Source organism: Mastigoproctus giganteus, unplaced genomic scaffold, assembly GCF_048544385.1.
Source record: "Mastigoproctus giganteus isolate SK-2022 unplaced genomic scaffold, ASM4854438v1 scaffold_16, whole genome shotgun sequence".
Classification (NCBI taxonomy): Eukaryota; Metazoa; Arthropoda; class Arachnida; order Uropygi; family Thelyphonidae; genus Mastigoproctus; species Mastigoproctus giganteus.
In genome coordinates this window covers 679,260-703,635 of record NW_028328293.1, presented here as the reverse complement: position 1 = coordinate 703,635, position 24,376 = coordinate 679,260, and the positions used below count along the sequence as shown (strand labels likewise).

Sequence of the window (24,376 nt, the reverse complement as noted above, 5' to 3'; positions counted from 1 at the left end):
CTGAAAAAATAAGTCACTTGGGAGGAATTATTCTCCCTCGGAGAAGCAAAATCTGAACATGGCGCACTGTTATGAAGAAGTAAATACTGATGACCCAACTTTCCTCATCTTTTACCTGCATTGCAGCTTTTAACTTTTGAATAAGTTTGCATAACATTCCCCTGTTATTTTGGTTTTATATGGAAGGTAATCAATTAGCAACAATCATTTTGTGTCCCAGAAAACAATATCAAAAACAGTTGACCGTTGTTTTCTGAAATAAAGTTAATTAAAATAAAGTTGAATAAAACATTACTATGTGTCCTTCAACTGAATATTAATTTCAAGAAAATGAATAAACAAGAAGAAAAAAAAAAAAATTCCACTGGAATAATCACCATCATCAGCCATTTTCAATCCATGCAGGATGAAGGCCTCTATAGCAACTATCCGATTCCTTCTGTTTTTTGCAATGGCCATCCATTTACCCATGAACTTGTGAATTTCATCTGTCCATTTCCATCATTGTCTTCCAAGTTTTCTTCTAGCTCCCCTTGGGTATGTTCTGTTATTTTCTTAGTTCATCTGTCACATGTTTTCGAGCTGTGTGTGTCCTGCCCAAGTCCATTTCAGTTCTCTAGTTTTCATAAGAATGTCCTTTACTTGTGTTTGCTGCCTAATCCTTGTGTTTTCTCTTCTTATCCAACAGTCTGATTCCTAATAGAATTAATTCCATTCTTCACTGTGTAGTTTTCAGCTTCTCTTCCATTCATTTGGCAAGTGCCCAAGTTTCACTTCCACAAGTCAGGGTAGGGAGTATACGTTGGTTCATTATTTTATGCTTCAGACAAATTGGGATATTGCTCCTAAGTATGTGAATATATTTCCTGAATGCTATCCGTCCGAAATTTATTCTTCTCTTGATTTCTAGCCATTTATCATTGTTACACCTAATGACTTGTCCAAGGTAAGTATATGAATCCACCTTTTCAATTTCTACTCCTTCAATGATTATATCCCTTTCTGTGGCATACAGAAAGGGATATAATTTTTCATCATTACTTTTGTTTTAGCCATATTCATCTTTAGTCGAAAATTCTTAATAACTCTGTGTAACTGATGGTTTTCCTCCAATTCTTCGGGATCATGGCTTATGATCACAATGTCACCTGCAAATAGTAAATAGTTTAGGTACTCTCCATTCACATTAGACGGGTTGCAGAAAGGAGTCAATCTTCTGAAAGCTCCCTCAAGGGCAGCAGTAAACAACTTCGGAGATATTGTGTCTCCTTGTCGAACTCCTTTCTCGATTTTAAATTTGCTACTGTCTTTGTCTAGTTTAAGAAAGGAGGTGGCGTTTTCATATATTTTCTTCAAAATAATAATATATGGGGGATCTATGCCTTGTCTTTCCTATGCCCGAAACATTGCCTTATGCTGTACGGAGTCAAATGCCTTTTCATAATCCACAAATTCCAGCCATAACAGTGTTTTTTATTCATTTGCTTTCTCTATTAGCTGTAATATTATGTGAAGGTGATCCATAGTTGAGAATCCCATCCTAAAGCCAGCTTGCTCTTTCGGCTGATTCTCATCAAGTATTCTTTCTAATCTGTTAGTAATGACCCTTGTGAACAGCTTGTAGATATGGGATAACAAGCTGACTGGTCTATAATTTCCAATTTATCTCCTTTCTTATGCAGCAAAACTATGGTTGCATTATTCCACTCCTTAGGCATCAACACCATTTCTAATGAATTTTGTGAAGATTCTTGCCAGTTTCTGTGTCATGTCTCTTCCTCCCAATTTTAACAACTGTACAGTAACTTCAATTTCCCCAAGGGCTTTCTGATTCTTCATTTTCTTCAATGCATGTTCTACCTCATCAGGTAGGATATTTGAGTATGTCATATGTGTTACTAATTTGTGATCCATCTTCCCCACTACTGGCATCATTCCCTTTCTCCTTGTACAATTCTCTATAGTAGTCTTCTGCTATTTGAATTATACCTTCTCTGCTATTTATAAGTACACCATCATGATTCTTCAGTTTCAGTATCATTTGTCTTTCTGTATTGCTGCTCATGGTTGCTGATTTAAGTCCTTTGTTTTACCTTAATTCTTGTTCTACTTTTCTTGTGTTAAACCTTCTTATTCCTAGCTGTCTCTCTTTCTAATGGCTTTGCTTAAGTTAACTTTCTAATGGCTTAAGTTAACTCAGTATACTCAATTTTATCCTCGTCAGTGCTTATCTTACTCTTCATTTGTCATCTTCGGTTCATCATGACAAGTGTTTCTTGACTAATTTTTTCTTCTCTGGATTCCTTTTTTACCTATAGTTTTCTTGGGCTTTATCACTTTTAGAAAGTTGTAGTATTCCTGGTCAATATCTTGGTCCTGAACAGTCTGCAGAAATTCAAACTTGTTCTTAAGTTCCAGTACATACTGCTTTTTCTCCTCTTCTGTTATCTCAAAGACCTTTATATTATTTTACTCGAGTCAGTTTTTTCCTTTCTTTTCTTACATCAATATCAAGTTGTTTGTTTGTTTGTTATTTGGTTTTTAGGAGCATTAGCAACTAAGGCCATATTACTCTGGGGATATGCGGTGATCATTCCCTGACCTTTCTGCATCCTCTGTATTTGGTGGTCATGGGCTCGAACCCCGGTCTAACCAAGAAGCATGTGCTATGCACTGCTGCTCCTGCCAACCTGGCTAAGGAGGCACCTCTATATCAAGTGTGCATCTTACCATTCTGTGATAACTTCCAACATTTACCTCGTACAGGATAGTAACATCATTAACGATATATCTTCCTAGTAATAGGAAGCGACGATTAAGTCGATTTCATTAGATGTTAATCCATTTGGGTCCTCCCATGTCTACTTTCTGTTCACCCTTTACTTGAAAAAGTGTTCACTACTGACATTCCTCGAGATTCTGCAAATTTCATAAGTCTTTCACCTCTTTCACCTCCAAAATTTCCTATAGTTCCAATTTCTGCACTCTTTTGTCTCTTTCCAACCTTGCAATGAAGTCCCCCATAATGATAGTGTAGCGGGTTTTCTGCTCATCTAGAAGACTCTCAATTTCAGTGTACATTTCTTTAACCTCTTCATCATCATCATGGCTCGATGTTGGTGCATAAATCATTATAACCTTTGGCTTGTTCCTCATAAAAATCCTGAGCAGTAGTCTTGACACGCTTGGTGATGTACTTTTGAAGTCCAAAATGTTGTTTTTTATATCTTTATGGACCTGTTTCACTGTTTTCATTGGTGTACAGCAGATTTCTACTTGATAAACTTATAATTGATTCATTTCTTTTTCTTGTTTCAGCCAAACCAATGATATTTCAATTCACATTTTCTAATTTCTTTTCCAGCTCTAATATCCTATCTTCACCAATGAGCAATCTAATAGCAGGCCATGTTCAGTTTCCGTGCATGGCAGCCTGGTCCTATTCAGAGATTCTTAGCACCCTCTACTTCCACTCTGATCCTCTCGCAGCCATAAGAGGGGGAATGAAAGCTGCCGGGGACTGAGGGCCATTTGTTTCGTTGTGCCGTCATGTGCTGGAGGGTTTGGTCTTTTCCTCTTCACACTGACCAGGCATTTTGAAGAGAACCACTCTACACATTCGTTGCCACCTAAGTGATGTAACAGGGCTTACCATCGAGAAGATGTGTATAAGTGGATTTTAGGAAGTCAGGCCAACTGGACTTCTCCTAAATTTTCTAAACTAGAAAGATATTGGATCCATCAGTGTTTTAGACTAAGTGTCTTATAATACACAAAATGCCTATTCCCCTCTAAGCCACTGGAACAATGACACCCATTAAAAGACTAATGTTCAGAACTTTGATGCTTTTACAACTATTTTTATTAGCCTAGTAAAAATAGTTAAAATTCCTGATTTTAGTTATGAATTCAAGAAGAAAGAAAAGGGAATATCTGTTGTAAAGAGATCCACTTGGTTGCTCATAAAAAGAAAAGAAAAAAAAAAATAAATAAAAATAAATAATAATAACCACCAGAAGTTCATTCTTTAATTTTAGTACAGTAGAGCATCAATAATCAGAACTAACTAGGACCAGGTAAAGTTCGAACTTCCAATTTGTTCAGATTTTCAAACTTATCAAAAATACTTTTCTGGAGGCTAAAAGAAAAACGTTCAGTAAGTTTAGAAATAAAAACATTAAGTTGTACTTACATATTTTATTCATAGGTAACAAAACAAATGGAGCTTTCAGCCACATAGCATATGTTAGCATTAGCAGAGGCATATGATGCAAGAAAGCAAGCTTATGCAGCATAAAAAAAAAAAAAAAACACCCACCAATTTCACTCATCTATTCACTCCAAATGCTTCTCCAGCTCAGCCTTAAATTTATTTAAGCTATCAACTTCCACAACAAGAGATGGAAGTCTGTTCCAGCAATCAACTACTAGCTGGCTAAAGGCAAATTTCTACACATCTATTCTACAACTGTCTTTCCTCAATTTGAATCTGTGGCCCCTCAGGTTCTTAATCTGAGCAAGAGGAAGACTCCCATCAGCACTGAGCTTGCTCAATCCATTCAACGCCTTATACACCGCAACCAGATCACATCATATGTGCCTAGTCTCCAGGCACTGCAATTTGAAGAAGTTAAGCCTACCCCTTTGTTCCCCTTCTTTTTACTCATTCTAGCAAATCTACATCCTTCCTAAAATGAGGCCTTCAGACGCTGTACAAAATACTCTAGGTGTGTCCTGACCACTGCCTTGTACAACGGGATAATCACCTCCCTGTCCCTGCTAGCAAAATTCCTATATATCATCGACAAGACTCCATGACCTGCCCTGCTCAGCGAACTTCATATCTGACTGCACAATTACCTACAGGTCTTTTTTACTCTCCACTTCTCTGAGTGTAGTACCACACAGTTGGTACGTTTCTGTTGGGTTACTGCTACCCATATGCAGTACTTTGCATTTGTCAATGTTAAACTTCAGTTGCCACTTCTCAGCCCATTTTCCCAACTTATCTAGAACCAGTTGGAGTGGCATACTGTCTTTACTGTCGTTAACAACCCTGCCAACCTTTGTATCATCTGTATACACTTGGACATTAAACCTGATATACCTTCATCAATATCATTGATAAATATACAAAACAACAATGGGTCCAACACCGAACTCTGGGGAACTTCACTAATAACATTTATCCACGAAGAGCAGTGTCCATTGTTTACCACTCTCTGTCGTCTCCCATTCAACCATCCCTTTATCCATTGTAGCAACTTACCCTTAATGCCATACCTCTCCAATTTGTACAGCAGTCTTCCATGTGCATTATCAAAAGATTTCCTGAAATCCAAGTATATGATATCAAAATTATTTTTGACATCCAGTTCCTTTGTGACCACATCATAGTATCCAATCAAATTGGTCAGACAAGACCTCCCTTTAACAAACCCATGCTGTGTCTTAACTACTACTGCAGTCTTGTCTAGATGATCCTGTAATGCTTCTTATGTATAGGCCTTTAATGAATATGATTACAGTACTTTGATTTTTTGCTGCACCTTTTTCAAACTTCGTTTCTTTGCTGCCAAATCTCTCACTCTTTTCAGCAAGAGTAGTTGAGTTGAATAGCATTTTGTTTGTCGATTTTCACATATCATTTAATTTTGTTAATTGGTAAGGTAATAAAAGTGTAAATTTGTGCTTTATATCTCTATAGCCTGTGGATAATATTCGTCTGATTTTTGCTTATTAGAATTGCCTTTTAATAGATCAAAATTCAATTAGCAAAGGTGATCACAATAATCAGTGCTTGCTGCAATTATTTTATGGCACCAGCATAAAAAAATAAAATAAAATAAAATAAATGCTGGCTTGTTCGGATTATTGATGTTTCCAGTGAAGTTGAGATTTTTGATGCTCTACCGTAGACCATTATTAAAATTTTATTATACGTTACCAAATGGAGGTGGCCTGGGTCCAAAACCCATTCCAGGAGGTGGGGGTGGTGGTGGTCTCATTCCTGGAGGAGGTGGAGGCATTCCAGGTGTGCCAAATGGTGGAGGAGGTGGTGGGGGTATTCCTGGAGGAGGTCCTAAAGAAGCAAATGAAGTCATGGTATTAGTTATAATTTAAAAATGTTGCATTTAAATTAAAAATTTCAAGTTAATTAACATGCTTGAGAATTCACTAATACATATTAGTTCCGGCACCCTCTCCTACCCCTACCATCATGCAGGATAATTGATGTCTTCGAGGACATCATGGTGGATCCAATTTTCCTTACATTTTGAGGGTACAGATCTAAAATAGCATTCAGCTGCTAGGTAGTCCAACAGACCTATTGGTAACTCTCTGGGAGGCATCTAATCAGCTAATGTATAATCTCACTCCCTCTACTCTGCGAGATAGGGATTGGATGGAGTACAATGCTCCCACCATCCCCGCTAATCTGCAATGACACCGAGATTTATAGACAAGGTTACATATCTCTATTAGGGATCACCCTGACTATTAATCTCTCTTGGTGTAAGTGCATCACAAATATTGCTTCCTCTGCATTACTCTGCGAGATAGGGATTGGATGGAGTACAATGCTCCCACCATCCCCGCTAATCTGCAATGACACCGAGATGTACAGACAAGGTTACATATCTCTATTAGGGATTACCCTAACTATTAATCTCTCTCTTGGTGTAAGTGCATCACAAATATTGCTTCCTCTGCATTACTTTTCTTCCAACAGTGCTACTCACTTATTAAAAATCTCAAATCTGTCTTACCATAGAATATTATTCACACCTGGGCAGTGCCCACATAATCTATCTTTCTCAGGCTTCTAGACTCCATTCAAAAGAGGACAGTTAATTAATAACGCATCTTTTGCAAGGTCTCCCCACTTCCTGTCTCACATACATTGTTTCTGCTGCATGCCTTTTCTTTAGATACTTCCATGGGCACTGTTCTTCTGAATTGTCATCTATAATTCTCCCCCCCCCTCTTCCAAGTCAATCCAAACACGTGTCACAACCAGTCAGCATCCTTTCAGTCCAGCTTCAAACTTACAGAACCAACTTTTTTTCTTCCTCAATTATTCCTTCAACTTCTGTTTTCAGGAACAACCTCCTTTCATATGTATTTCCTGAAAATTACAATCTACAGAAATTCTAATCTAGTGTCAACAAGTATCTTCTTTCATCTTCTCAACCTTCACTCCACGCATGGTATGAAGTACTATAGGCTCTCATACCTTTCGTGTTTGGAGGTTTTTATATAAAAAAAAATTCTTTATATTACAAGGGAAATGATTTATCATTTTCAAAAATATAATTAAAAGGTACTGTTAATGAAACATATAAGTACATTCATTAATTTGAATAAATGTTGAATTTATGCCAATAAATATTAAATAATAGAATTAGTTTTCCAATTTTATTACAAAAACTGTATATTAAAATACACTTTTTTTTATATATATAACAGGATGATTGAATCTACTTCATATATCCTTCAACCATGCATGCTATCAAAAAAAAAAAAAAATATACACACACACACACACACATTTGGGCCTGCTAGGCCACATAAATTCATTTTATTTTAAATGAATATTTTGTATGATGCTATTGTAGAGCCACATTGCGCTCAAACAGAAAACTGTAATGGGACTTAACATTGTGTCATATGATGTAATGCTTAAAAAAAGTGAAACACAAATGCTATGTCTTGCAGTGGGTAATGTGTTAAAAAAGCAATTTTAATGAAAAATATAAAATAACATATGCCATTTTGAAATACGCATCTATGTTTAAGGTTATACAGTGTTTTAATTTAATTTTCTATACTTTTTTTTTTTTCCGTATTTTACCATTAAAGAAGACCCTCTTCACCAGTGGGCAGAGATAGTTTGTAATATGATGATGATTTCTTTCTGAAAATAAATCATTTCCAAAAGTAGTGAATTTCCTTTTATCATCATGTGAAGTATATTTTAAGCAAAGCATCAAGCACACGAAAGCTAGTAAATATTAAACAACATGAAATGGTTATTATAATGTGCTGCTTATGCCTGTGCACATATTTATGGAATCAATGTCATAATGCATGCAGGCTATTATTATAAAAGGTTGCCTAATCAAATGTACTTACCCATAGGTGGTGGTGGCGGAGCAGGTGGTCTGGGAGTTGCACTGCCAGCCTCTGAAATGGATGTTGTCATGCTTTCACCACCAGGAGGCATTGGTATCTGTGATGCAGTGGTTGTCGTTGCAGGTGGTGGGGGTGGTGGTGGGGGTGGAACAGATGGAGGAGGTGGAGGTAGCATGCTTCCAAAATTTGAGCCACTTGGTGGGGGAGGTGGAGGAGGCTGCATTCCACCTAAAATAACAGAGAAAAAAAAAAAAAAAAAAAACAGTGATATTACAGAATGCAAATGCTGCCAATTTTAACATTTTGTCTTACACTCTTCTCTGAAATGGTGAATAACAAGACCCCCCCCCAAATTTATGAACTGATTTATAAGCTATTCAATACTGACAACAAATTATTTTCTGAATTTTATAAATCATTTTCAATCTTTAAAGGATGATAATTAAGAGGCACACCTGAATTACTAATATGTTTTAAATCTAAAATTTCAGACAAGTTATAAAGAAGGTAAAGAAAACTGGTAAGCATTCATTTTTAAAAATCACAATTAATGAAACAGTAACCTTCAGTAACTATATAGTTTTCCAATGTAAATGGAGATGAATTTCAACTGAAATAGGCTACAATTTTTAAAATTTTTATTTTAATAGTAAAGATGATATAAAAATTTTCAAAACTATATAGTACAGTGGTACCTTGGTTTGCGAGCATAATTCGTTCTGGAAACGTGCTCGAAATCCAAAGCACTCGTATATCAAAGCAAATTTCCCCATAAGAAATAATGGAAACCCAGATGATTTGTTCCAAAACTCAAATATATTCATATACTGTAAAAATGATTAATACAAAATACATACATACCTTTTTATATTTTTAAAAGCAATCGAATTTATTAATTATTGGGTAGGACAACTTTCACTGTCACTAACGGAATCACTACTATCTGTTGACTTTTTCTTTTTGTGCGACTTTAACAAGGAACCTCTCCAATGACACTTGCTTTTGCCTCCTTTTGAGGATTTCACGGAAATATGACATTGCATTGTCGTTAAACAGATTCATTGCTCGCACTGCCACAGCCTTACTTGGGTGGTGCTTTTCTACAAAATTTTGCACTGTTTCCCACATTTTACACACCTCCCTAATCTCATTTGAAAAGAGGGATGTCTCCATTTTTTCACCTCCTCCTCAGACGAGATCTCCTCCATAACCTCTTGCTGTTGCTCGCGATGCAGATCCATCAGTTCGCCGGTGGTAAACTCCTGGCCATGTTCCTCCACCAGCTCTTGAATGTCGTCCTTATTCACCTCCAGTCCCATGGTCGTCCCCAAGGACACAATTTCATCGACAACTGGCAGCTCCTGTTCATGAGCAAACCCCTCAACGCAATCAGACCACAGTTTTCTCCAAGTAGAATTGAGGGTTCTCTTGGTGACCCCATCCCAGGCTTTATCGATGTTTAGTTCCTTCAGTCACCTCGAAGCATTGCTGAAATAGTGCCTTGATGTAAAGCTTTTTAAAGTTCGAAATGAACTGCTGATCCATGGGCTGGAGTAATGGAGTAGTGTTGGGAGGAAGGAACTTGACCTTAATGAACTCAAATTCTTCCAGTAAGTCGTTCTCAAGGTCTGGAGGATGAGCAGGAGCATTATCCATAACCAGCAAGACTTTGAGTGGCAGTTTTTTTTTCTAAAAGGTATTTCTTCACTGCAGGACGGAAGACCTTGTTGATCCACTCAACGAACAAGATACGAGTGACCCCAGCCTTGTTGCTGGACCTCCACATAACGTTTAACTGGCTCCTCTACCTTGCATTTCTTGAAGGTTCGTAGATTCTCAGAATGATACACGAGCAGGTGCTTGACGTTGAAATCACCGCTTGCATTAGCACACAGCAAGAGGGTGACACGGTCTTTCATGGGCTTGTGACCGAGCATTGCATTCTCTTTTGCTGTAATGTAGGTCCTCTTTGGCATATTTTTCCAAAAAAGCCCCGTCTCATCGCAATTAAAAACTTGCTGCGGCAGGTAATACTTGGAAACCATGAGCTTCTGGAACTCGACAATGAACGCCTCAGCTGCCTTAGCATCCGAACTCGCAGCCTCTCCGTGCCTCACAACACGATGGATGCCACTTCTCCTCTTAAAGTTATCAAACCATCCCCTGCTCGCCTTGAAGCCTTCTTTGTTTTCTGTAGACGTACCTGGCTGTTTACTTACGAGGTCGGCGTACAAGGCCTTTCCCTTCTCACAGATCAAGTTCTCAGTCACAGTATCACCTGCTAGTTGCTTCTCGTTTATCCACACCAAAAGCAACTTTTCTACATCTTCCAGAATACGTGGCCATTGCTTTGATATTCTCGTGACTCCTTTTGCTACATCTAGTCCCCTTAGTTCTTATAAAATCTTGCGATGGCGACCACTTTCATACCTTGTTCGTGCTTCTCGATGATTTCCTTCTTAACTTCTACCGTAATCATCTCCTTCTTCTTACCACCTTCCTTTTCAACCCTTTTCTTCATTGGGACCACACAAAATAAAAAAAATGCTTTACGCACATTACGTGGTCACAACGCTAGCACAAATGTTGACTACAGTGTTGACTGTATACGAATGAGGTATGCCGACTGAGACCGAGCATGTTTTTTTTTTTTTTTTTTTTTTTTATGAAAACCTCAAACACGAAAGGTATCAAAACCTATAGTACTTAGTACCGTGCATGGGTTGAAGGAGAAGTATGGGGGGGGAGGGGGGTGCTGGAAACTTTGCTCTAGAGACTAAACATGGGTTTCACCCCTTCAAGCCTCCAATAAGCAAAGTGGTGGTATTTCACCAGTTGATGAAAGTCATCTACCACCTGTAAGTTGGAAGATAAAGAAAGATGTTGCAGTACAGTACTATTCCGGTTATTTGGGACACATCGGGACTAGTGCATTTTGGCCCAATTAAGTGGGTGCCCCAATTATCCGAAGTTTCACGTAAAAAAAGTTAAAAATACAATGGACTCTCCCACTTTATAATTGGTTCACTGTACAATCAAATCACGTTACAATGGGCTCACCATAGTAAAGTACCATTCACTACGATGTGCAGTAAGCGCCAGTCATTGTGATCACGTTTGTGAATTGAATTTTAATTCTATTAAACAACAATTCTAATTAGTGAAAATAGGAGGAATATTATCCACAGGCTATAAAAGTAAAGATATATTAAGCACAAATTTACCTTTATTACCTTACCAATTAAAAAATTAAATGATACATGAAAATCGAAAGAATATATGTGATATATGAGGAAAATGAGGAGGCACCCTTGATACATAAACAAAGCTGCGTGCGTGTAGCAACTGAATAAACAACACTGTAAAGGAGGAGATACACTATTAACACCTCACATTTTACTAAAGCACATTTCTAGGGGTTACTACCATAAAAAAATAAAAACAATTTCCAGTTGCGTTTCTGCTAGTGGAATCTGTTATAAACTGGTAGTAAACTCGATCTAATTGCATTTGCGATTATACCGATAGCTGGAATTGTGTTGGTTTTTACGTTATTATGGTGAAATGTGTTTCCCCTTCACTGATATAAAACACATAAATACATTTTCAGAATCTTCTCTTCATTCCTATCGTGTTGCGTTCAGTTGGGGTGATTCTGCGTTCGACTGCCATTTCTTGTAAACACAAAGGCGAATCGTGTATAAGCGAATTCGGTTCATGTTATATAAGATATCATTCCCCTATTTATAAATCGTGTATGATCAAATTCGTGTAGTGTGAACACGTGTTATACGAGCGCTGACTGTACTCATATTGCAAGACCTTGCTCATTTATCGAGTTAAAATTTATTAAAAATTTTTGCTCGTCTTGCAAAACACTCGCAGACCAAGTTACTCGCAATCCAAGGTACCACTGTATTAGTATTAACTAAATACAACTGATAAGCATGCATTTTTAAAAATCGTAACTAGTTAAAAATAATAGTAACTGTATAGTTTTACTATGTAAATAGAAATAAATTAAATAGGCTTTGAAATTATTTTAATGGAGAAATCAATATAAAAACCACATAGTATTAGCAATGGCAAATGGTGAGAGGAAGCAGGCTTATACAGTATCAGCTAAAAAGAAAAAAAACTAGCCACCTCATCTGTCGATCAAATCTGTTCTAATTCTTTCTTAAATTTACTGAAACTACTCCCTTCCACAACATCATATGGAATTTTGTTCAAACAATCAACTACCCTCTGGCTAAAATCAAATCTCCATATATCTATTCTGTAAGCATCATTCCGCAATTTAGATTTATGCCACCTTATGTGTGTGTTGTCTGAGCAAGAATAAGGATGCCTTCAATATTTAGCTTACTGAATTCATTAAAAGCTTTAAACATTTCAATCAGATCTCTTCTCAGGTGGATAGTTTCTAGAAGCTGTAATTAGCTTCTAGAAACTACCCTCTATTAGTAATTACTGAAGACTTTCTTTGTACCCTTTTTTTCCACCCTCACTAATGTCGATGCTCATTTCTGCACAAATTTCAGTATTATGTTGATTTTAAGAAGTGTACATAGTGGCCTAAGTACACTTCTTAAAATCAAGTGGGCTAAGCCACTGTATATATCAGTGTTAGGCCAAGATGTGGCCTAACACTGATATATATACAGTGGAATAATGGCATCCTTATTCCTGCTGGCAAAAGTCCCGTACATCATTGACAAAACTCCACGAGCTGTCCTAGTAGACCATCTGCACTGTTCAGGGAAATTAATGCTTGACAGGATAATTACTCAAGGTCTTTTCTGCTTTCTACTACCTTCAGTGTGATAAGAGAGTTGGTATCTCATTCTGGAATTACTGATGTACATATGTAGTAGCTTTCATGTGTCAATGTTAAACATTAATTTCCACTCCTCAGCCCATCTGCTTAATTTTTCTACATCTTTCTGCAGTAATATGCCTTGATTTATATTATTAACCACCTTAGTTCATTGAGACTGATAGGCCTTCATCAAAAGCAAAAATAAATGGAGAAAACAATGGACCCAGCACTGTATCCCAGGGAAGGGGGCCTATACCAATAACAGGAGTCTGCTGACGAGGCTACTAGAGACGGTCGTGTTCAAGCTGCTAAGTGGATTTTTCTTATTTATTGATTTGAAATTATTGTTTTTCTAAAACTTTTGATTTAAATTTAGTAGAATAACATTATTTTGTGATTTTCTGATTAATTTGGTGTATTTATTCTTTACTCGGCCTTGTAATTGCATAAAAGTATCGATAAGGGTTTCCACGTGTTTCAACTCCGCTATCGTTCGTAATTTTCCCGCCTTTGTGATACGATAGTTATATACCGTACTAGATGGCGTTAGTTGAACTTCGTTAGCAGTTAAATTGTACGTTTAAATAAATACATATAACGACTTAGATTACAAACGTAATATAATTAATTATATTTAACATAATTAATAACAAAACATAATTAATTATAATAAATTAATAAATTAATAGAATCATGACTCAGACCAGAGCAGCAAAGCAAAAGGCTCAAGCTAATGGAAGTGCTGTGGCTCAGAGCAGAACTGAGGGGGGCAGTTGTCCTCTGACTCACAGCCTTATAAAATGCACTGTTTGCAGAGCAATCGGGTACGGGACATGATACTGCCAAGGGGGATGTCTTTGTGTGTGTGCGATGCAAGGAGTGTATCGATATCAGGCAACAACTCGACGTTCTTGTGGGCCTATATGAGAGCTTGAAGGACAGGGTGGATGCCCTCGAAGAAACTAAATTGAGGGGCCCATCAAGCTCTCAGCTACCCACATCAACGCCAGAGCTTGCACTTGGGCATCGCGTAACATAGAGGCAACCCCCAAGGCAGAATGCGCTGGTCCCGAAGGAACTAGTAGTTGTTGGTGACTCTATTGTCAGGGAAACGGGGAACATGCTTTGTAAAAAAAGATAGGTGGAACAGGACCATTGTCTCCCCCAAACTGCTAGCTTGGGTGGAGACAAAGACCAATAGATTGACAGTAGCCACTGGCAGAGGTGAAAGAGATTCTTGCACTGCTGCTATTAGAATGAGCAGAAGCCTGAAAAACAAGATGCATGGTATTTCAGAGACTGCTGGGAGCCATTGCAGTACAAGTAAACACATGGGTTGTGTTAGGGTAGCTAAGAACAGAAACAGGTGCAGGTATACTTGCGTGTACACCAATGCTAGGAGGTTAGTATATAAATTTTATGAATTTGAGGTATTGCTCAAAACATCAAAGGCAGATATTGTTGGGATATCAGAGACGTGGTGTCACACAGATATAAGGGATGCAGAACTGCAATTTGGGGAGTACAACGTCTACAGAAAGGATAGACAGGATAGGAAGGGGGGAGGGGTTATGCTATTAGTTAAGAAACACATAAAAACCAAGGAAGTGAAGCCAGTCGACATCGCCGGACAGTGCAGTGTTGAGTCAGTTTGGTGTGACATAAGCATTGGGAGATCAAAATTGAGAGTAGGAGTGTGCTATAGGCCTAATGACTCTGATGAGTATAATAAGGAACTGTACAGGGAAATAGAGTGGGCCAGTAAATCAGAGAGTCTTATAATGGGAGATTTTAATTTCCCAGATAGTGACTGGAATTTGGGGGCTGGTTACTCACACACTAGCAGGGCTTTTGTGGATTTATTGGATGATTGTTTTCTACATCAGCATGTTCGGGAGGCAACTAGAAGGAGTAATACTCTTAATTTGATTATCATCAGTGATTCTTCATGCATTAAGAATCTGCAGATAAATGAACCGCTAGGTGGCAGTGATCACAGTGTGCTGAAGTGGGATTTACTCAAAGAGGTAACTACCATTAGGAGTAAAGGGAAGGGTTATTGCTTTCGTAAAGGCGACTATGATGGACTGAGACAGTATTTAAATTCTATACAGTGGGACCAACTGATGATGTTACCAACAGCAAATTCAAAATGGGAAGCATTCAAAGAAGTTATCTTGGAAGCTACTAGGCTTTACATACCAACTAAGAAATATTGTTCAAGGTTTAGGCATAAATGGATGTCAGATGAACTAATGAGGCATATGGCAGAGAAGAAAAATGCATGGGATACTTACAAATTAACACATGACACAGAAGCCTATGATAGATACAAGTTGATATGCAACCAAGTTACAAAGGAGGTTAGGCAGGCGAAGGCAGATTACGAGAAATCCTTGGCAAGGGATGCAAAGAAAAACAGCAAAGAGTTCTTTACTTATGTAAACTCTAGAAGGAAGGGGATGAATCAGATTGGTCCACTTAATATTGATGGGTCAACTGTTGATGATCATGCTCAGGTAGCTAACAAACTAAATGAATATTTTGCATCGACATTCACACATGAGGAGTTATTCAGCAAGGGGAATGCCAGAGGTGTATTCAACTCTAGCAGTAAGCTACAGAATCTTGAAATAACTGGGAGTAAATTGGAGGAGAAACTGTTGAAGATAAACACAAGAAAGGCACCCGGCGTGGATGGGATCTATCCAGTTATATTAAAGGAGGCAGCAAAGGAAGTACGCAAACCCTTAGCCATAATTATGAGAGCTTTCTTGGACTCAGGGGAGGTACCCATAGACTGGAAATGTGCAAATGTGACCCCAATTCACAAAGGAGGATCAAAGGCTGACACAAGTAATTATAGACCTGTGAGCTTAACTTCTGTTCCAGGAAAAATAATGAAGGCACTGGTTAAAGAAGCACTGCAGGATCATCTAGACAAGACTTCAGTTATAGCTCAGACACAGCATGGTTTTGTTAAGGGGAAGTCTTGCCTGACCAAATTGATTGGATACTATGATGCAGTCACAAAAGAACTGGATGCAGGGAATAACTTTGATATTATATACTTGGATCTTAGAAAGGCTTTTGATACTGTTGCACATGGAAGACTACTACACAAATTGGAGCAGTGTGACATTGGAGGCAAATTGCTGCTATGGATAAAGGGGTGGTTGAGGGGGGAGAAGACAAAGAGTGGTAATCAATGGACACTGCTCATCGTGGACTAATGTTATTAGTGGAGTCCCTCAGGGCTCAGTGTTGGGTTCATTATTGTTTTCTGTATTTATAAATGATATTGATGATGGTATATCAAGCTTAATGTCCAAGTTTGCAGACGATACAAAGGTTGGCAGGGTTGTCAAGGACACTACTGACACTATGCTGCTGCAACAGGATCTGGAAAGGTTGAGCAGATGGGCTGAGAGGTGGCAAATGAAGTTTAACATTGACAAATGTAAAGTACTACACATGGGAAACAGCAACCCCAGAGCAACGTATCAACTCTGTGGTACTACACCGACAGTGGTTGAGAATGAAAGGGACTTGGGGGTGGTTGTGCAGGCAGATATGAAGTTCTCTGAGCAGTGCAGACGGGCTGCAAGAGTAGCTCATGGAGTATTGTCAATGATATACAGGAATTTTTCCAGCAGGGATAAGGAGGTGATTATTCCATTGTATACGGCAATGGTCAGGCCACACCTAGAGTACTGTATACAGGTCTGGAGGCCTCATTTCAAGAAGGATGTAGAGCTGCTGGTACGAGTACAGAGAAGGGCAACAAGATTAGTGAATGGAACAAAGGGGTGCTCTTACGAAGAAAGGCTTAAGTTTTGCAAATTACAGTGTCTGGAGACTAGGCACCAGCGAGGTGATCTGATAGAGGTGTATAAAGCCTCGAATGGTTTAAGCACGCTCAATGCTGATGGGATTCTTCCTCTAGCTCAGAAAAATCACCTGAGAGGGCATAAATTCAAATTGAGGAAAGATAGATGTAGGATAGACGTGCGGAAATTTGCCTTTAGCCAGCGGGTGGTTGGTTGGTGGAACAGACTTCCATCCCTTGTGGTGGAGGTTGATAGCCTAAATAAGTTTAAGGCTCAGCTGGACAGGTATTTTGAACGAAAAGAGGGGTGAAGTGGAAGTGGGTTTTTTTTTTTTTTTTTTTTTTTTTTGGCTGATGCTGCATAAGCTTGCTTTCTTGCATCAAATGCCTCTACTAATGCTAATGCTAACATTAGTCCAAGAAGTTCAGTGCCTATCCATAACCCCTTTCTGTCTTCTCACACTCAACTATTCCATTATCTACAGCAGTAATCTGCGCCAATAACACAATGATCTAATTTGTATAGCAGTCTTCCACGAGGAACAGTACCCAAAGCTCGCAGAAATCTAAGCATACGATGTTAAGTTTATTTTTTGCATCCAGTTTCTTTGTTACTGCACCGTAGTATCCAATCAAGTTGGTCAGACTTAATTGCTCATGCAATTATGACAATTACAATGGATTTGTTAAATCCATTGTAACTGTCACAAAATCGCATTCCTCTCTAGATATCCTGCATTAATTCTGCAACCAAAGGCTCCATTATTTTCATTGGAACAGAAATCAAGCTTACAAGTCTATAATTACTTGCTCACCCTTTGATATCCCCATCCCCCCTCTCTGTGAATGAGGAGACTAACACATCTCCAATCCATAGATACCTCCCGAATCCAAGGAGTGCTTTCATAATCATGGCTAATGGTTTGCTGGCTCTCTTAATATAATTGGATAGATCCTGTCCACCTCAGATTACTTTTTCTTCCACTTTCCTATTAATTAACACAAAAATTATTTAGCCTCCCGTTACAATTTGACAAGGGCGCCTCCGTAGCCAGGTGGGAAGGAGCAGCAGTGCGTAGCACACGCTTCTTGATTAGACCGGGGTTCACCACCAAATACGGAGGATGTGGAAAGGTCAGGGAATGACCACTGCATATCCCGGAGCAATATGGCCTTAGTTGCTAATGCTCCTAAAAACCAAATAACTAACTAACAATTTGACATATTTCTCACATCCCTATTCTAAAAAGATCTTTATGCGTAAATGAAATGCAAAATACCTATTCCAATTGTCACCAACCTCAACAGGATTATAAACAGTTATACTATTCACATATAGGGTACAATTTGTGTTTCATTCATTTTGTTATAATGTTATCATAACTGAAGAGGTCTTTGCATTTTCTTTGTATTCTTTGCAGAGACTTCTAGTAATCTGCCCAATTTTCTTCATGATTTGATTGCTGAGGGTAGGTTTCTACATCCCCCAATAATTTATATGCATGCAATGTATTGGAGATACCACAACAGTTACTGTTGCAATCATGAAATTTGTTTTCCCTGCTGTAATGATATAATTATCATACTTTCATCTATTTACACCACATAAACAATGTGAAAAACGAATACAGTAAACCTCCGCTATTCGCGGGGGTTACATTCCTGAGAAATGCCGCGAATACTGAGTTATGGCTCCCATTGTAATAAAGGGATTCTGTTCCAAAGTATGAAATATATAAGAAAAACTAGTCTAAAATTTTGTCTATGTGTGTATTATATGTACCTTCATAATATGACTATGTACATAGACAGTACATAGTGAAAATAAAATGAAAATAAGAAACAATTTAATATTAAATCTAATATTTATTAGAAATTTCAAACAAATCTTTCAAACTAGCACCTTTGCTAGCTAAAAAACTTATCCCGCCAGTGCTATCACCAGTTTTGCTAAAGTGTTGATAAAGGAGTTTTGCCTTTTCACGAATGATGAGTGAACTTAACGGAATTTTATTTTGAGTTCGGTCTTCTATCCACAGATTTAAAGCCTTTTCCATTTTTTCTAATTTAACATCATGAGTTACAGAACAAATTTTTGAAGCAATTAGCCCGTTTTCACGGACACTACGGCGGATTTTTTCTTCCGATTTCTTGTTTGATCGTACAGTTGACACATTGATTTTATAATATTTTGCCACTGAGCAGACACTTTCACCATTAGAAATTTTATCTAATAACTCAATTTTATTCGCTAATGTCACCTTCTTTGATCTTTTCACACTTCCCTTGTTATTCGTAGCCATATTTTTGTACGGGTTAGAAAGAACATGTCCACAATAAAGTCGCTTTCTTCTATTAACACACTCGAAAAAGTCTGTTTTACACTGCAAAACGGTAGATTTATCACTGTTGTAAGCATATCAATTTATAAATTGATAAATTTATTCAATTTATAGGCATATAAATTAAAAGCAAACGACGAAACCTTCCATGACAAGCGCATAAGACATACTGAACAAGGATTAGCGAGAAACATCCATGCTCGCGATTTTGTCACCATTCTCCCCCTACCTACCGAGCGCTGTTTTGACCGGGAAAGATAATTTTAGCCACGCCCATGTTTTTTTATGTTGGAAAATGTTCATGGCGCTTTAAAATTCACATTTTTTTAGGTTTCATTTTATATTAAATCAGCGACCGTGAATAGCGGGAGTTTACTGTATTTATATCCAATCGGGAGCAAGCAGCAGTTGTTTTTCTTAATTTTAGAAGTCACAGAGTATATTTTATACTCTGTATTAAAAGTGAAATATTGAGAGTTGCCACCAGCATCTCATAACAGCCTTCCTGATGAAGAAACTGAAAAACTTTAGAACTTTCTGATTCAGAAATTGAATAAATTAAGGTGATTTTTTTTTTTTTTTGGTGTTAACAGAGGAAAATGGAAACCTCCCTCCTAATATAAAGGAATACTACTTGTAAAATTATTGTTTGCAAAAATGCATTTAGAAATAAGAAATTTCTGCATATATTTTGAATGGTGCATCTTTGCCCACCAACATAACAGCCTTGCTTTTCTATCTTATGAGTTCTGGACCAGTTCTGCAATACATTTAAGGGCAAGTTACAGCTATGGATAAAGGAATGGTTAAGTGGAAGAAGAAAGAGTGGTTATCAATAGGTACTGCTCTTCATGGATTAATGTTATCAGCAGAGTCCCCAAGGTTCACTGCTGTACCCATTGTTATTTTCAATACTTATTAATGATATTGATGAAGGTATATCAGGCTTAATGTCCAAGTTTGCAGATGATACAAAGGTTGGCAGGCTTGTTAATGACTAATCAGGGTGACCTCTCTTTAAGAGGGTTGTTATTTGGTTTTTAGGAGCATTTGCAACTAAGGCCATATTGCTCCGAGGATATGCGGTGGTCATTCCCTGACCTTTCCGCATCCTCCGTATTTGGTCGTGGCGGGCTCGAACCCCGGTCTAATCAAGAAGCGTGTGCTACGCACTGCTGCTCTTTCCCACCTGGCTACGGAGACGCCTCTCTCTTTAAGAGGGCACTGACTCTTTAAAAATTACAGCTGTGAATTACAGGCTCCAAAAAGTGATGTGTTTGCCATTTTAGTTACCTAATTGTTATTTTATATTGAACTTTATAAGTAGCCATATAGTTCTAGATATGCTGATTATTTTTATTTTTAATTTAGATAAGAGTTTTTGTAGATTACTACTTAATATACATAAAACCGTTGTTTCATTCAAATCTTGCAGCCATTGTTTTTGTATAGAGTGTTAGGGAATTCAAATTTTTAGTTGTGGTAACTAGGTAGCTCTAACGTAAAATTATATAGCGTAATTCTCATCCCTGCATTTAGTATTCTATTAGATAGTGTAGTGTTGACAATTAATTAATTAAATTTATCGATCTTATTAATTTAAAATATGATGTCCCGGACTAGAGCAGAAAAGCAACGGGCACAAAGTGGCAGGAGTGCTGTGACTCGGGGGAGAACTGAGAGATGCGTTGGAGAACTGAGATTCTCCAACACATCACAGCCTAAAAAAAATGTGCAACTTGTGAAATGTTTGCCGAACTCTCTGGAATGGAACATGATCTAGCCAAGGAGGATGTCTTTGTGCGTGCCAGGTGCAGAGAGTGTCTAGAAATTAGGGGTAAGCTCAGCGTTCTGATGGGCGTCTATGAGAGCGTCAGGGTAGATGTCCTCGAAGAAATTAATGAGGGGGGCCCATCAAGCTCTCAGCTGCCCAACTCAATGCCAAAGCTCCCTCCTGGGCATCAGGCAACATAGCGGCAACCTCCAAGGCAGAAGGCGCTGGTCCCACAGGAGTTAGTTATCGTCGGTGACTCTATTGTCAGGGAGACAGGGAATATATTGTGTAAAAAGGATAGATGGAATAGGACCAGGGTATGTCTGCCAGGGACAAAGGTTGATGACACTGTAAAGCATATATCATCTTTTAAGGGCACAAAGGGTGATATTGTTGTACACATTGGCACCAACAACATTAAGAGTAGGAGATCTGCAGATTTACTTAACAAGTACAGGTCAATGTTGCAAAAAAAGTCGTGAATTAGGGTTAAATTTGAAAGTGTCTGCAATTCTGCCCAGACATGATAGGAGGGAGTACATGATGAGAGCCTTGCCAATCAATTCGGCCCTGGAGGAAATGTGTACGGCTCAGGGTGTAAAATTTTTCAGCCTGGTCTGTGCTTGTTAACAGGAGAGACTACTTCTACAGGGATGGAATACTCTTAAACCCCTATAATCTACAGGGATGGAATACTCTTAAACCCCTATAATCTTGAGAGAGGCGGCAAGCGAGTGCATTGAACCACTGAGGCTGGTTATGCGAGCATCACTAGACTCTGGGGAGATTCCCTTGGATTGGAAAAGTGCAAATGTATCTCCCATACATAAGGGTGGCTCTAAAAGTGAAGTGGGAAATTATCGACCTGTCAGTCTGACTTCAGTAGTAGGGAAAATCATGGAGGCATTGATCAAGGGTGGAATTCAGGATCATTTGGATCGAATTGAAATTCTCAAGGATACTCAGCATGGTTTTGTAAAGGGAAAATCATGTTTAACAAATCTGGTTCGCTATTTCGAAAGGGTCACTCACGAGCTGGATTTAGGGAATAATTTTGACATTGTTTATTTAGATTTCAGCAAAGCTTTTGACTCAGACTTTTGAACCACATGAGCGGTTGCTTTATAAGCTGGAACAGGTTGGAATCACTGGAAAAATCCTTAGAGGGATAGAAGGATGGCTTCAGGGCAGGAGGCAGAGGGTTGTGATAAATGGCTATTCCTCAGATTGGGTTGATGTAAGAAGTGGGGTTCCCCAAGGATCAGTATTAGGACCACTGTTGTTTTTAATTTTCATAAACGACATTGATGAAGGGATAGAGGGCGTGATGTCTAAATTTGCAGATGATGTTAAAATTGGTAGAGTAGTTAATGATCACTGTCAAGCTGAGCTTCTTCAGAGAGACCTAGATAGACTTCAAGAATGGTCAGAAAAATGGCAGCTGTGCTTTAATCCAACAAAGTGTAAGGTATTACACCTGGGAAACAGTAATCCCAAAATAACTTATTCACTTGGTGGAGTTCAACTAAACCCAGTACTGGAGGAAAGGGACTTGGGTGTTACGATACGGTCAGACATGAAATTCTCTGAGCATTGTAAACAGGTTGCAAGGAAGGCCCATGGTGTCCTATCGATGATCTATCGAACTTTTGCAAGTAGAGATAGGGACGTGATAATCCCATTATATAAGGCCTATGTTAGACCACACTTGGAATACTGTGTTCAAGTATGGAGACCGCACCTAAAGAAAGACATCGAGCTTCTTGAAAGGGTGCAAAGAAGGGTAACTCGCCTGGTGAGATCGGCAAAAGGGCGTCCGTATGAAGAAAGACTTCGAATATGTGGGTTGCAGAGTTTGGAAACTAGACACCTTAGAGGAGATTTGATTGAGGTGTTTAAGGCTCTGAGAGGCATCAGTAAAATGAATGAGGACAAAATTTTCAAGATTATAAATGATGCTAGAACTAGGGGACATAAATTCAAGTTACGCGGGGAAATGTTTAGATTGGACTGCAGGAAGTTTTATTTTAGCCAGCGAGTTATAAATTACTGGAATAAGTTGCCTTCATGGGTGGTAGAGGCCGACAGTTTGGGGAAATTCAAAGGTCATCTGGATAGTACTTTCGGGTAAGGGAAGCGCATAGATAGGATTAATTTCCTTTTTATTTAATTTTTAATTTCATTTTATTATTTTTATTTATTTATTAATTATTATTATTTATTTAATTTTTGTTTTTATCATTGTTTTGTTCGGATTTTTTTTTTTTTTTTTTTTGGCTGGTGCAGCATAAGCCATAGGCTTTCTTGCACCATACGGCCGTTACTAATACTAATACTAATACTAATAGAAAGGGTGGAAGAATATCTGCTGATGCTATCGAGGCAGTGTTAGGTGGGTCGGAAAACTGCTAGCTTGGGGGGGGGATTCACAGACTAAAAGGTTAAAAGCAGCTGCAGGCATAGGTGAAGGTGATTCTTGCACTACTTTTATTAGAATAAGCAGCGGCGTGGAGCAAGGGGTGTTGGGAATTTCAGGGACTGATGGCAGTCATCATGAAACAGGTAGGTATATGGGATGTGTTAGGGTAACTAATAATAAGAAGGGGTACATGTATACTTGCATGTATACCAATGCTAGAAATATAGTAAATAAATTTGATGAATTTGAAGTGTTGGTCAAGACATCAAAGGCGGATATTGTTGGGATAGCAGAGACGTGGTATCACACAGATATAAGGAATGCAGAACTGGAATTTGGGGAGTACAATGTGCGCAGAAAGGATAGACAGGATGGGAAGGGAGGAGGTGTTATGCTGTTAATTAAGAAAAACATAAAATCAAAAGAAGTGCATCCAGTTGATATAGATGAACAGTGCACTGCTGAGTCAGTTTGGTGCGAAATAAGCACTGCGAAAGCAAAAATAACAGTAGGAGTGTGTTATAGGCCTAATGACTCGAATAAGTACAATGAATAATTGTAGAGAGAAATAGAGTGGGCTAGTAAATAAGAATGTCTTATAATGGGGGATTTTAACTTCCCAGATATAGACTGGAACTTATGGATTGGCCATTCGACCACTAGTAAGACTTTTGGTGGATTTATTGGATGATTGTTTTCTGCAGCAGCATATTCGAGAGCATCCAGAATCAATACTCTTGATCAATACTCTTGATCTGGTTATCAGCAGTGATCATTCGTGCATTAAGAATTTGCAGATAAAGGAACCATTAGGTGGAGTGATCACAATGTACTGATAAGGGATTTACTTAAATATATAATTACCATCAGGTGTAAAGAAAGGGGTTTTTGCTTCCGTAAAGGTGACTATAGTGGTCTCAGACAGTTTTTAAATTCTGTACAGTGGGACCAACTGATGATGTTACCAACAGCAAATTCTAAGTGGGAAGCATTCAAGGATTTAATAGTGGAAGCTACTAAACATTTCATAATTATTAAGAAATATTGTTCATGG

At 38.2% G+C, this 24,376-nt stretch overlaps 1 protein-coding gene across 1 annotated transcript in view; it reads right to left on the bottom strand.

Annotated features, from left to right (window-relative positions):
- The window catches only part of Spx (Spliceosomal protein on the X), a 232,782-nt gene that overhangs the window by 7,791 nt on the left and 200,615 nt on the right, over window positions 1–24,376 (bottom strand). Inside the window, exons 8-9 of the mRNA XM_090389423.1 lie at window positions 8,137–8,364; window positions 5,948–6,082 (exon numbers count right to left, since the gene is read on the bottom strand). Coding sequence (XP_090245549.1) covers window positions 5,948–6,082; window positions 8,137–8,364 — 363 coding nt within the window. The remainder of the gene's footprint in view (window positions 1–5,947; window positions 6,083–8,136; window positions 8,365–24,376) is intronic.